Raw genomic sequence first — 15126 nt, forward strand, 5'->3', positions numbered from 1 at the left:
CGGAAATCGCCCGTAGATTGCCCTATTTTCCATTACATTTCAGACAGATTCAACACTTAGTTGCTGAAGCAGAAATATCATTATAGTAAATTTTTTGCTCAGAACCACAGATTTGCTTGTCAGTGGCTTGACCTTAACCAGTTGAGCATGTCCCTTAGTGGCTGACAATATGTGCTTCTCTAATCATGAGCAAGTAGTTGGGGGAACATCATAGCCATGTATTGAGAGGGATTCCTTGGGGTTTGAATACGTATAAGAAAAGCAAAGTTTGAAGGAAATATTAGACATTTTTCATACTTTCTTGGGAAATAACAGTTACTACTCAAGGACAAAAACTATGTTACACAGTGCGATTGGTATGTTACCAAATGAAAATCAAGTGCAGACAGATGGTGTGTATCCAAATCGATGAAATGAAATAACATGCTAAATGGATAAGAGAGGGAAGAGATATCTCACATTCAACACATCTGCATCCTTTCTTCAAAACTTTGATATAACCTTCTATGCTTGCTGGTCCCTTCAACTGATCATCCATAAGATATCTGAAACAACAGAAATCACATTAAAACAACAACAAAATTATAACATCCTAGTTTTTTGGTTTTTTTTTGTTTGTGTGTCATGAATGAAATATTGGTTTCAAATTTTGGTGGAATTTCAACTCAAAAGCACCCATTTAATTTTTCTTCACTATAAGACAGTGCATGATTAACCCTTTAGTGTTCAGATTATTCTATCAAACATAATGCTTATTGATTCATATTGATTTGAATTAATCATGCATTATCTCATATCTTCAAGATCTTGATGGTGTAATTACTTAATGTAGAATAACATTGTAGGGTAGGTGCGAGAGCCTGGATCTGGTCAGTTTGAACACAAAACAGATTAACTATTTTGGCCGGATATGGCCGGTTTAAATACTAAAGGGTTAATTCAAAATAATGTGTATAAATAAGCATTGCATTTGAGAGAGTAATCTGAATGCTAAATGGTTAAAGAGTAAAGATTCAAATGAATTTTTCTTTTGCTTATGTGTGTCTCTTTGTATCTGCGTTTGTCCACCACCACCACCACCGCTTGACAACCGGTGTTGGTGTATTTATTGCTTACACAAAACCCATGTACTCTTGCAAACCCCTACCCACCCACACTCCCCATTCCTCTGTCTCCACTCACTTCTATTCACCTCATACTTTTTAGGGGTCCACATGGACACCTCACTACCAATATTTATCTCTTTGCAGCCCCCCCTGATCATTCCCACACCCTTCTAAATGTATGTACCCATGTAACTCAAGAAGCCACATAACAACAAGAAGCCGCTGTCTCACTCCACTTCTCTCATACTATAATCTTTGCCTTCTAGCATAAAGCTGACCACACCTCCCTTCAAATGACCAATCGATAGTCTGTATCCAGTAATCAAGCTTATTGCCCATTTGCAATAGATCTCCTCAATCAGAGTTGACCAGAGCTAAATGATAACAACAAAAAAACTAAACCTGCTACAGATATACACCTACACACACACCACTCCTGTGTTGTTGACAAACGAACCAGAAAAATAAGTTACAACTTAGCAGTTCAGTAAGAGCAACTGATAAAATAAGTGCCAGGCTTAGCAAAAAGAATAACTACTGGGATTGATTCACTTGAATAAAACTTCTTCAAGCAGTGCCCCAGGATGGTCGCAGTCTTATGATTGAAACAAGTATAAAAAAAAGGGGGGAATGTTGGTGAAGGAGCTTTACTTACGTGTTATGAGAACTAGCTATGAAATAGTGACACAGGGGTTGAGACATATCTTGACAAATATTTTTGTGTTCTGGGCTGAAGATTTCGCAATCATCTGACAAGAGATAAGCTGTAAAACCTGGAAAAGTGAAACAGATTAGCAGGAGATTAATTGAGAAAATGAAGAGAACAGTCATTGAGGTAAGGATTTAACCCTTTTGTCACCATATGAAAAGGTTACGGAAATTTTGCAGGCATGGGAGTGTGCAAAGAAGCTTGCTTCCCAACATGGCTCTGGGTTGAGTTCCATTGTGTGACACCTTGGGCAAGTGTCTTCTACTATAGCCTCAGGCTGATCAAAGCCTTGAGAGTGGATTTAATAGATGGAAACTGAAAGAAGCCCATCATGTGTGTCTTTGGATTTAACCCTTTTTGTTACCATATTTCTGTCTTTGTTTTGAAAATACTGATGAATTTAATAAAATAACTTGGCTGTTATTAAGCAGGTTTGATGGAAGAAAGTTTTAATTTTAATCACTTTAAAGCAGAATGTTTGTATCGTAGAACCAAGAGTAATCTGAGGTGAGTTGCACCCACAAGGGGCTAAACACAAAGGGGACAGACAAGGATAGAAAACGGATCAAGTCGATTATATCGACCCCAGTACGTAACTGGTACTTATTTAATCAACCCCGAAAGGATGAAAGGCAAAGTCGACCTCGGCAGAATTTGAACTCAGAACGTAGTGGCAGACGAAATACCTATTTCTTTACTACCCACAAGGGGTTAAACACAGAAACGACAAACGGATTAAGTCGATTACATCGACCCCAGTATTCATCTGGTACTTAATTTATCGACCCCGAAAGGATGAAAGGCAAAGTCAACCTCAGTGGAATTTGAACTCAGAATATAAAAACAGATGAAATACCTATTTCTTTACTACCCACAAGGGGACAAACACAGAGAGGACAAACAAGGACAGACAAATGGATTAAGTCGATTATATCAACCCCAGTGCGTAACTGGTGCTTATTTAATCGACCCCGAAAGGATGAAAGGCAAAGTCGACCTCGGCGGAATTTGAACTCAGAATGTAGCGGCAGATGAAATACCGCTAAGCATTTCGCCTGGCGTGCTAACGATTCTGCCAGCTCATCCCCTTCCTACAACTATTTACCATTGTCTTAACTGCTGAACAGTAAATAAACTAAAAGACAACTTACCATCAATACCTAGGTGGCCTTTGGTTCGACCTTCACTGGAAGGTTCATATTTGTTTATTAATTCCCAACATCGTTCTTTTGTAACTCTAGGTTCCTGATAAAAGAAGAAACATTCAAGAATGGTTTGACTGATGCCATAAAAACTCAAAAATATTAGAGTGGTGTTGAAGAATTTACAGAATTACATGAAAAGGTTATGGAAATTTTGCAGGCATGGTAGTGTGCCACACAATGGAACTCAACCTAGAACCATGCTTCCCAACATGGTTCTGGGTTGAGTTCCATTGTGTGGCACCTTGGGCAAGTGTTTTCTACAATAGCCTAAGGCTGTGAGTGCTGAAATGCAGAATTAGGTCAGCTGATTGTGAGAATCAAATATTGATCGCTTCGCTAAAAACTGCAGGTGGTATGGGTTATTTCCCTTGGGTTGTTTAAATAATATATTAGTAATATGTAGTAGAAGATAGAACGATCCATTGGAAGGCCCTATTATCGATTTTTTTTTCAACAATCTAAGTATGCCATGAGGTTTCGAATAAAATATAAAATAAATATAAAATATAAAAGTGATATTGTCTGCAAAAATTAGAAATTGGACACAACTCAATGTAGAGTGGAAGTTTGGTTTCATTGTTTAAGAGGGAGAGAGTTAGCCTAGATGAGATGTAGTTTGGTTTTGTGTCAGGTGGAAGCACCACTGATGCTATATTTCTGGTAAGGTAACTGCAGGAGAAATATCTAGCCAAAGATAAACCTCTGTATTTGGCTTTTGTTGACTTGGAGAAAGTCTTTCACAGAGTCCCCCAATACCTTATCGGTGGTCAATGCAGAGACTAGGGATAGGTGAGTGGTTGGTAATAGCGGTGCAAGCCCTGTACAAGGATACTGTCAGTAAGGTGAGGGTTGGCAACAAGTATTGTGAAGAATTCCAGGTAGAAGGGTTCACCAAGGATCAGTACTCAGCTCCTTCTTATTCATCATAGTCCTCTAGGCAATAACAAAGGAATTCAAGACAGGCTACCCCTGGGAGCTCCTCTATGCTGATGACCTTGTTCTTCAACTAGAGATGAAGTTTCAGGTGTGGAAGCAAGGTCTAGAATCAAAGGGCCTTCAAGTCAACCTAGCAAAAACCAAAGTCCTAGTAAGTAGGAAAGAAAACAAATCACAAACCCCTTCAAGTAGAGGGCCCTGCTTGCTCTGTAGAAAAGGCATGGGTAGAAACTCCATAAGATGTACCCAGTGTAAGCTATGGACACATAAGAGGTGCAGCAATATCATGTTCATTGTCTGGAAATTTTTTCATTCTGAGAATGAAATAAGTGGAGCAAGAGCACACAAGGAGACGGAAAGTGTCACTGAAGAGGTCACAGATGTGTGACAAAAGATTATGCATTTCCTCATACTTATTGAGGTCTTTGATAAAAAAATTACTTTCTGCAAAGAAATATTTTTGTTATATTTGCATGATATTTCTAATGTGTGTGTGTGTATATGTGTGTGTGTGCTTTTATGGTTTCACATCTGATAAAGTAAAATTCCAATTAAAATGCTGTTACCATAGGAAAAAAATATCTGGGGAGCCAATCTGAGAGCCACTGATACATGTTTCCATGTCAACCACATTAATAAACAGGAATTAATAAAAAAAAAAAAAAAAAACACACACACAACACAAAAAAAAAAAAAGACACAACTGGTTCCCAGGCCCAACAGTGTGTGGATCTGATCACTTTGAAGGTCAGAAATACTGAGAAATAAGTAATAAATGAGATATGTTCTGACATAGTAACGAGGTTAGTGAATAGGTCAGATATATATCAATATGCCAACGATAATGTCATTAGTATTACTAACATTAACAAAGCCACCATTAATGAAGCCATTGAAAGTTTTGGCAGCCATTTGTGTGTGTGTGAGGTGAGATAGGTTTGCTAACACAAAGCAAGGCACAGTATTGCCTGATAAACCTCAATATAATTGGTGGTATACCATGGTTGTCAAACAAAATACGGTGTCCCTACAAGCAATTTCATGTGTTCGGCTTCAATTTTCATCAGTTCTGTGGCCAATCAAATATTTACTAGACTAACATGATACATATGTATTAGAGTTGATGTGATCAAATAAACCTTTGCTATGTTCTCTCTCTTTCCCTCCGATTGTCTCTTATAAGAGTAAACACTCTGCACGGCTCCTACATCTCTCATACCAAACTTTCTTCTTCTTCTAATCAGTTGAATATCAATCCCTCACACATAACAGCACTACGTTCTTTCTGATACCCAAACTATCATGCTTTCTCATACACTCCACTACACAACACCTTTTTCTCTTTCTTTCTGGCCTGCCCACTCACTAATTCCACTCTCCCTCTCGCTTTCACTCTCATTCGACCTTCACTCTCTCTCACTCATCCACTCAATCATTCCACCCTCATCTCTCAATCTCAACCATTCCACCCTCATCTCTCAATCTCAATCATTCCACCCTCATCTCTCAGTCTCAATCATTCCACCCTCATCTCTCAATCTCAATCATTCCACCCTCATCTCTCAATCTCAATCATTCCACCCTCATCTCTCAATCTCAATCATTCCACCCTCATCTCTCAATCTCAATCATTCCCCCATATCTCTCTTGTTCGATCACCTTTTTTCTCATTCACGCATTTACTCAACTCCATCTTTCTCTCACTCTATCTCTCTCTCTCTCTCACTCAATCACTCTCTTTCTCTCACTTACTCAGTCTCAACCTCAGAGCAAACTTTCACTCTGATTCAAGAGAAACACAAATAAGAATGAAAGGATTAAAACAAAAGGAAAAAAAAACAACTCAAAATAACATGCCACTCACCCCTTGCTCAGCTTCCACAAACATTTGTAAGTCCTCGAGTGACATAAACTCAGAATTTGTTGCATACCTGAAGCAATAATGAAAAGCAGAGGCCATAAACATGTTATGAAAGTAGTTATGAAAGTAGGAAGGTGTCCTTGCTGGTTTTTAACAACGATTAAGTTTTTAACTTAACCCTTTTGTTACCATATTTATTTTGAGATGCTCTGTGTTTCTTTCAATTAATTTTAAATATAACAAAGAATTTAGTAAAATAATAACTTAGTTATCATTCAGCTGGTGTTAGAAACATAAATTGTGACTAAGGTTTAGTGGAAGATTTTAATGCAGGACTTTTGAAAACAAGACATTTGTATTCAGAGCCAGAGCCAGTTTTAGCTGGGTCGGTATCAAAAGGGTTAAAAATATTGTGATGACTTTAACCCTTTTGTTACCTTATTTCTGTTGAGATGCTCTGTGTTTCTTTCAATTAATTTTAAATATAACAAAGAATTTAGTAACATAACTTAGTTATCTTTCAGCTAGTGTTAGGAACATAAATTGTGACTAAGGTTTAGTGGAAGATTTTAATTCAGGACTTTTGAAAACAAGACATTTGTATTCAAAGCCAGAGCCGGTTTCAGCCGGGTTGGTAACGAAAGGGTTAAACTCAAGCCAATCAGATTAAGACTTATAGCTTTGAAAAAAAAAAAAAAAAAAATCAAACTAATGTGAAAAAAACATACATAAGAACATACATAAGAAAACAAATAAATATAGGCATGGGTATGGCTGTGTGGTTTAAGGCGTGTGATTCTCAACCATGTGGTCTTAGGTTCAGTTCCACTATAGGTAAAAGTATTCTAATGTATCCCAATGCAGACAAAATGAGTAATATAAATGTATGGAAACTGAATGAAACCTGCTGTATAATGTGTGTGTGTGCATGCATCTGGGTCAATGTCTACATTATGCCCTTCACATAAGAAATGCACTGAGCATCAGCTTATTGACAGAAGAGGTGACAGGGATAGAGAGATAGATAGATGGATGGATGTTTGTGTGTGTATGTGTAAGTGTGTGTATATATATATATATATATACAAGGCGGCGTTGGCAGACTCGTTAGCGCGCCGGGCGAAATGCTTAGCGGTATTTCGTCTGTCGTTACGTTCTGAGTTCAAATTCCGCCGAGGTCGACTTTACCTTTCATCCTTTCGGGGTCGATAAATAAAGTACCAGTTTCGCACTGGGGTCGATGTAATCGACTTAATCCCTTTGTCTGTCCTTGTTTGTCCCTTCTCTGTTTGTGTGTGTATGTGTAAGTGTGTGTATGTATATATATATACACAAGGCGGCGTTGGCAGACTCGTTAGTGCGCCGGGCGAAATGCTTAGCGGTATTTCATCTGTCGTTACGTTCTGAGTTCAAATTCCGCCGAGGTCGACTTTACCTTTCATCCTTTCGGGGTCGATAAACAAAGTACCAGTTTCGCACTGGGGTCAATGTAATCGACTTAATCCGTTTGTCTGTCCTTGTTTGTCCCCTCTGTGTTTAGCCCCTTGTGGGTAGTAAAGAAATATATATATATACAAGGCGGCGTTGGCAGACTTGTTAGCGCGCCGGGCGAAATGCTTAGCGGTATTTCGTCTGTCGTTACGTTCTGAGTTCAAATTCCGCCAAGGTCGACTTTACCTTTCATCCTTTCGGGGTCGATAAATAAAGTACCAGTTTTGCACTGGGGTCGACGTAATCGACTTAATCCCTTTGTCTGTCCTTGTTTGTCCCCTCTATGTTTAGCCCCTTGTGGGCAATAAAGAAATATATATATATACGTGCATGTGTGTGTGTGTACCATATAAGTCAGTGTACAGGAGAGAAATTGAACCTTAAGAAAATAGCCCCTGACCCAGAGGTCATAATAAACATTGAGTAGAAAATTCACACTTTAACAAACTGTAATTTACAGTGTCCCCAACAGTGCTGGAGAACAGCATAAAACACTTGCACCGCTCATATGGTCCTACAGTTAAATATTTTCCACTGAAACTGAACAGGTGCCTATACACTCTTTATATTGTACTAGCAGTATCGCCCGGCGTTGCTTGGGTTTGTAAGGGAAATAACTATATAAGCATTTTTAGAGATGTAAAGTATAATAACCATCTCAATATGGTTAACCACAAAGGCGGGGAGGGGGTTACTGTAGCTTTTTACGTTCTGAGATTTAATAATAAATTTTTAGAGAGTTACTTCCCTTATATATGCCAAAAATGCATTAAAAATGGGAAAAATTAATGGTAAATTTTTTTTTTAAATCGTAGACTCATCGTAGACGCGCGCTAATACCCAGAAGGGCTCGATATGAATCACGACTATAAGATACCCGGTTTTGGTTAAACTGCACCGCAAAATGTGGGAGTAGTTAGGAATATAAATCGTAGGAGACAGACAGCACACAACCTCACTTTTATATATAAAGATTAAGTGTTTTGAGTCATGGTCTACTCAACTCCATAATCATCATTTAATGATCACTGTTCTACGCTTGCATGGGTCAGACAGAGTTTATTGACACAGATTATCTGTGGCCAGATGCCTTTCCTGTCACTAACCCTTACCTGTTACCAAGCAAGGTAATATTTTCCCTTGGGCAGACAACGTTCTTGCAGAATATTGGAAATGAATGAAACTGTTTGTATGACAATAATTATCATTTACAACTATCAAGTGATGTGAAGAAAAGGATACACAAACAAACACACACTCTCTCTCTCTCTCTCTCACACACACACACTCACATAATATATGCACATGTGCTTTCATTATTCATCTACCAAATCCACACACAAGACTTTGATGAGACAGGAGCTATTTGTAGAAGAAACTTGCCCAAGGTATCATGCAGTGGGACTGAACCTGAAACCATGCAATTGGGAAATAAATATCTTTATCACATACATGCACAAAAGTAAGGGTTCCAAACAAGTTTTTCCAACTCACCTCACAAGAAGGAAGTAAATTTCAGGTCTTGTGGAGATTTCCTTAAATAACATGATGAATTCTTCCCGATTTAAACGTCCTCGCAGTCGTTCACCACGGTTCATTTGTAATTCCTGAAAAACAGACATATCACCATCATCATCATCATCATCATCCCTACCACCACCATCATCATCACCCCTGCCAATGACAATACCTTATATCCCCTTATCCATACATCCACCTTTCAACCCTACCCAATCTTAATAAGTTTTTGCTTCCCGTCCTACTGACATTCCCTCAGCATTTGCTTACACAAAACCCAGGTACTTTTGCAAACCCCTCCCCACCCACACTCCCCATTCCTCTGTCTCCACTTACTTCTATTCACCTCATACTTTTTAGGGGTCCACATGGACACCTCACTACCAATATTTATCTCTTTGCAGCTCCCACTGATCATTCCCACACCCTTCTAAATGTATGTACCCAATGGCCCAGTGGTTAGGGCAGCGGACTCGCGGTCATAGGATCGCGGTTTCGATTCCCAGACCGGCGTTGTGAGTGTTTATTGAGCGAAAACACCTAAAGCTCCACGAGGCTCCGGTGATCCCTGCTGTACTCTTTCACCACAACTTTCTCTCACTCTTACTTCCTGTTTCTGTTGTACCTGTATTTCAAAGGGCCGGCCTTGTCACTCTCTGTGTCACGCTGAATATCCCCGAGAACTACGTTAAGGGTACACATGTCTGTGGAGTGCTCAGCCACTTACACGTTAATTTCACAAGCAGGCTGTTCCGTTAATTCGGATCAACCAGAACCCTCGTCGTCGTAACCGACGGAGTGCTTCCACCACCCATGTAACTCAAGAAGCCACGTAACAACAAGAAGCCGCTGTCTCACTCCACTTCTCTCATACTATAATCTTTGCCTTCTAGCATAAAGCTGACCACACCTCCCTTCAAATGACCAATCGATAGCCTGTATCCAGTAATCCAGCTTATGGCCAATTTGCAATAGATTCCTCAATCAGAGTTGACCTGAGCTAAATGATAACAAAAAAACTAAACCTGCTACAGATATACACCTACACACACACACCACTCCTGTGTTGTTGATAAACGAACCAGAAAAATAACTGAATAATCAACAATGTTAAATCTATAGGCAGACACCAGCCATTTCCATTTGACCTCAAAGTAGAGTGTCACTGCAGGTTATTAAGGAATGTCCCCACTTCACACCTTTACAGGTATAAGAACAAAGAGAGGGAGGGAGGGGAATAGATAGATCGATGGATACACACATACACACACATATATAAATGCAAGTACATAGAGATATACACACACATATATAAATGCAAATACATAGAGATATACACACACATATATAAATGCAAATACATAGAGATATACACACACATATATAAATGCAAATACATAGAGATATATATACATACATATATGCATAAATACAGAAATATATACACACATATATAAATGTAAATACATAGAGAGAGATATCCATACATATATGCATAAATACATACAGAAATATATACACACATATATAAATGTAAATACATAGAGAGATATATCCATACATATATGCATAAATACATACAGAAATATATACACACATATAAATGTAAATACATAGAGAGAGATATATACATACATATATGCATAAATACATACAGAAATATATACACACATATATAAATGTAAATACATAGAGAGAGATATATACATACATATATGCATAAATACATACAGAAATATATACACACATATATAAATGTAAATACATAGATAGATATATACATACAGAAATATATACACACATATATAAATGTAAATACATAGAGAGATATATACATACATATATGCATAAATACATACAGAAATATATATATATATATATATATATATATATATATATATATATATATATGCATATATAGATATATATATATCACGCACAGGAAATGCACACATACCTAAAACACACAACCCCACGCACACACACATATACATAACTACATGCACATACACACAGGAATGCACATATACTCCACACACACACACACACACCCACGCACACACTATACACATACAACATATACATACACACACACATACACTACACACGCATACTTCAAACTGCCAGTCAAACACCTTTCTACTGACCATTCCTCTCCGCGCACATGTGAAGAAGCAAGACACAACCACACAAAAGACCACCACTCCTGTTACCAGGCTGCTGAATTCTTCCTACAACACTAAGAGACACAAAGTTCACTCACACACACACATATATATATACAGCCAAACCTGCACACATACACACACACCATACACACATGCACATACACGTGCTATTACACACACACAGACTTGCGTTCACACACATACCCACACGCAACTCCTTCTCTTACACTCGCCTGTCTTAGAGCTTTTCCTTCACCCATTCCCAGTCATTTCAAAATATAACTAACTACATGGGAATCATTGGTGATTTTCTTCCTCTGTCTTTCTTTCTATTGAACTTTCCTCTGTTTATGAAGCAGAGCATTTGCTCAAAACGTTAAACCATCTTTCTTTCGTTCCCAGAGCGTCTGCTAATACTTTACATGTACCACGTTCTTGCGTTGTTGTTTTTTTGTTTGTTCATATTCTTGTTTTGGGATTTACTAAATATATATATATATATATATATATATATATATGAATAAATAAATGGAGTTTTACGCAGGTGTAATCAAATATTTTTACTTTCGACACATGTTTCGAAAATTCCACTGATACTATTCAATAGTGAATAGCATGGCAGTTCGCACACATGCATCGTAAATTCTCCCTTTCACTCTGAGCGAGAGACCCTTTGTTGCCAGTAGGGGAAGAAGCTTTCTAAACTTTGCCCAGGCTATTCTTATTCTAGTGGTAAAACTCTCTGAGCATCCACCCCCACTACTAACTTGGTCACCTAGGTAGCAGAAGCTATCAACTACTTCTAGTTTCTCCCTCTGGAGTGTGATGGAATCTGTTTTCTGAGTATCTGTGGTGTCTATTGCCCCTGTGCATCTGCTGCACACGAAAGCTATCTTCTTGGTGAATTTTCCTTTTATGGTTGCTGCACCTCTTATGTGTCCATAGCTTACACTGGGTACATCTTATGGAGTTTCTACCTACACCTTTTCTACTGATCGAGCAGGGCCACCTACCTGAAGGGGTGTGTGATGAGTTCGCCTTCTTACTTACTAGAACTCTGGCTTTTGCTACATTGACTCTAAGGCCTTTTGATTCTATACCTCTAAACCTAGCTTCCACACCTGAAATTTCTTTTCTAGTTCCAGTAGTGATTCTGCTATGAGGGCCAGGTCATCAGCATAGAGGAGCTTCCAGGGGCAATCCGTCTTGAATTCCTCTGTTATTACCTGGAGGACTACGATGAATAAAAGGGGACTGAGGGCTGAACCTTGGTGGACTCCTACTTCTACTCAGAATTCTTCACTATACTCATTGCCAATCAATACACAAATATATGCACACACACACACACACACACACACACACACACACACACGAAGTGTCTCCGAAACTCTTGACTTGTATATTACATTTAGATTTGAATTTAATTTTCCTATTCTTGAATTTAATTAATTTCCTGACAGAAATTTCATCCCACGAGGTCCAACCTCAATTTCACCCTCTATATTCATCTCTCACTCCTTCTCTTCAAATATATAGCTATATATATATATATATATATATATGTATTTGTAACGAATATTTATGGGGTTTGTAAAAAAAAAATTTTAAAATGAAGGTAATTAAAATCACCAAAGAAATTCTGTGCATTTTACAAGAAAATTTATTTGTGCAATTAAGTTGATGACGCTAAAGAATATATATATATATATATATATATAGCTATAAATTTATATAGCAATAAATGTATAGCTACAAAATAAATGGGGTGTTTATTTCATCCCATGACACCCCAGAGAAATAATCATAAGATCTTAACATTGTAATATGGGAATATATACATATATATATATATATATATATATGTGTGTGTGTGTGTGTGAAATGTCTCCGAAACTCTTTTTCTGTGTTTCAAATTTAGATTTGAATTTAATTAATTTCTCGACAGAAACTTTTCCCCATCCTCACATATCCATATAGGAGACAAAACCCACCCGCCCCCCATCGGTCACCAGCAGCTTCCTCTTGACCAACTAAACAGCTATTTGTAAAAGGATACAAGTAGCCTGAATGGCCATGAGAATAACATTCCAGTGCACATACATGGCTAGACGACAAATCTGAGTGGAGGCACATGGCCTAGTGGTTAGCGCAGCGGACTCGCGGTCACGGGATCGTGGGTTCGAATCTCAGACCGGACGATGTGTGTGTTTATGAGCGAAAACACCTAAGCTCCACGTGGCTCCGGCAGAAGGTAATGGCGAAACTTCTGCTGACTCTTTCGCCACAACTGTCTCTCACTCTTTCCTCCTGCATCTTGCAGCTCACCTGCAACGGACCAGCGTCTTGTCCAGGTGGGGAAACTATACGCCAAGGAAACCGGGAAACCGGCCCTTATGAGCCAGGCATGGCTCAAGAAGGAACAAACAACAAAAAAACAAAAAGATGACAAATCTAACCCCCTTTGCTCCTAATATAGCAGACCAAACCTGAATCCCCTGTAGTGCCCCCATCCCCACCACACAGAATATCTCCCACACATAGGTAAGAAGGCCAAAGAAAGTGCTCCAAAATATGACAATGGCTATCTCACCAACACAGTTAACTACAAGAATGAAAACAAACACAAAAGTAACGATGACAAGAAAGCTGCCAAAACTTCAGGAAATAGTAAAAAAGCTTATATCAGTACCACCACAAACGGTAGCAATACAAGCAAAGGATAACATAACTAATAATAACATGCTAATAATAAGGCGTGAAACTACATCCGGTTGTGGCGTCATGATGCTGGAAGAACAAGGTTACCCTTAACCACAAGTACCTTCAGATCACTGTTGGACAAAGAAGGCGGCGAGCTGGCAGAAACGTTAGCACGCTGGGCGAAATGCGTAGCCGTATTTCGTCTGCCGTTACGTTCTGAGTTCAAATTCCGCCAAGGTCAACTTTGCAGCCTGCAAGACCAAGATCCCCTTTGAATGGGGCTACATTAGAGACAGCAATGGCTTTATGCTTTGAGATCGCATAATATAAGAGAGGGTGGGAATGACCAAGGTGAAGTTGGGAAGAGAGATAAAAACAATGGTGATAATGTTGGCATTAGGAAGGGCATCCAGCAGTAAAAACCATGCCAAAATAAACAGTGAAACCAAATATAGTCTTCTGGCTTGCCAGCTCTTGCCAAACTGTCCGACTCATGCCAGCATGGAAAAATGGATGTTAAACAATGATGATGATGAGGTGTCAGTGAAGGGAAGTCATCATCATCATCGTTTAAAGCCCGTTTTCCATGCTAGCATGGGTTGGACGGTTCAAATGGGGTCTGGGAACTCAGAAGGCTGCACCAGGCCCAATCAGATCTGGCAATGTTTCTACAGCTGAATGCCCTTCCTAACGCCAACCACTCCGTGACTGTAGTGGGTGCTTTTTACGTGCCACCTGCACAGGTGCCAGGCGAGGCTGGCAATGGCCACAATCAGATTGGTGCATTTTACGTGCCACCAGCACGGAAGCCAGTCAAGGCGGCGCTGGCATCGGCCACAATTCGGATGGTACTTTTTACGTGCCACCGGCACTAGTCAATTAATTAAATTCACAGGTTGCCAAAATTTATTTTTTGTGTTTTTTTCTTACCTTGAGCTTTTGTTGAATTTTCTCTGTATGGATGTTGCAGTTTAACTTCTTCATCAGCTGGATGACAGCATTTTCCGTGATAACTCCACTTTTGTCCGAATCTGCCGATTCAAACATCTCCTGCAGCCATGTTCAAACAGTTAAGGAGAAATAAGCACAAAAAAACTAGAGCGTCACTGAATGTGGCACATCCACTAAACACAAACATTTCCATATAGATCAGTATCAGCAGAAATAAGGAATTCCAACACATACAGGGTTACCAATATTTTGAAGAAAGGAAGGAAGATTAGGGTAGTGTTGCTTAAATCAACCTAAATTTTTGCAAACAAATACACCAAGAGGGTGGTCTGCAAAACTTAAATCTATTGTATTAATAATAGTTTCAAATTTTGGCACAAGGCCAGCAATTTCGGAGTAGAGAGTAAGTTGATTACACCAACCCCAGAGCAGAAGTAATGGGGGAGCATCATAGCCATGTGTTGAGAGGAATTCTTTG

General features: G+C 38.9%; 1 protein-coding gene across 4 annotated transcripts in view; it reads right to left on the reverse strand.

Annotated features, from left to right (window-relative positions):
- Nucleotides 1–15126, reverse strand: part of LOC115223412 (inactive phospholipase C-like protein 1) — a 109171-nt gene that overhangs the window by 46877 nt on the left and 47168 nt on the right. For all 4 annotated transcript variants that reach the window (XM_036512399.1, XM_036512400.1, XM_029793928.2 and 1 more), the window contains exons 6-11: nucleotides 14628–14757; nucleotides 8803–8915; nucleotides 5821–5887; nucleotides 2967–3060; nucleotides 1762–1879; nucleotides 460–545 (exon numbers count right to left, since the gene is read on the reverse strand). In XM_036512399.1, the coding sequence (XP_036368292.1) occupies nucleotides 460–545; nucleotides 1762–1879; nucleotides 2967–3060; nucleotides 5821–5887; nucleotides 8803–8915; nucleotides 14628–14757 (608 nt within the window). The remainder of the gene's footprint in view (nucleotides 1–459; nucleotides 546–1761; nucleotides 1880–2966; nucleotides 3061–5820; nucleotides 5888–8802; nucleotides 8916–14627; nucleotides 14758–15126) is intronic.

The sequence above is a fragment of the Octopus sinensis genome, linkage group LG23 (assembly GCF_006345805.1).
Source record: "Octopus sinensis linkage group LG23, ASM634580v1, whole genome shotgun sequence".
Classification (NCBI taxonomy): domain Eukaryota; kingdom Metazoa; phylum Mollusca; class Cephalopoda; order Octopoda; family Octopodidae; genus Octopus; species Octopus sinensis.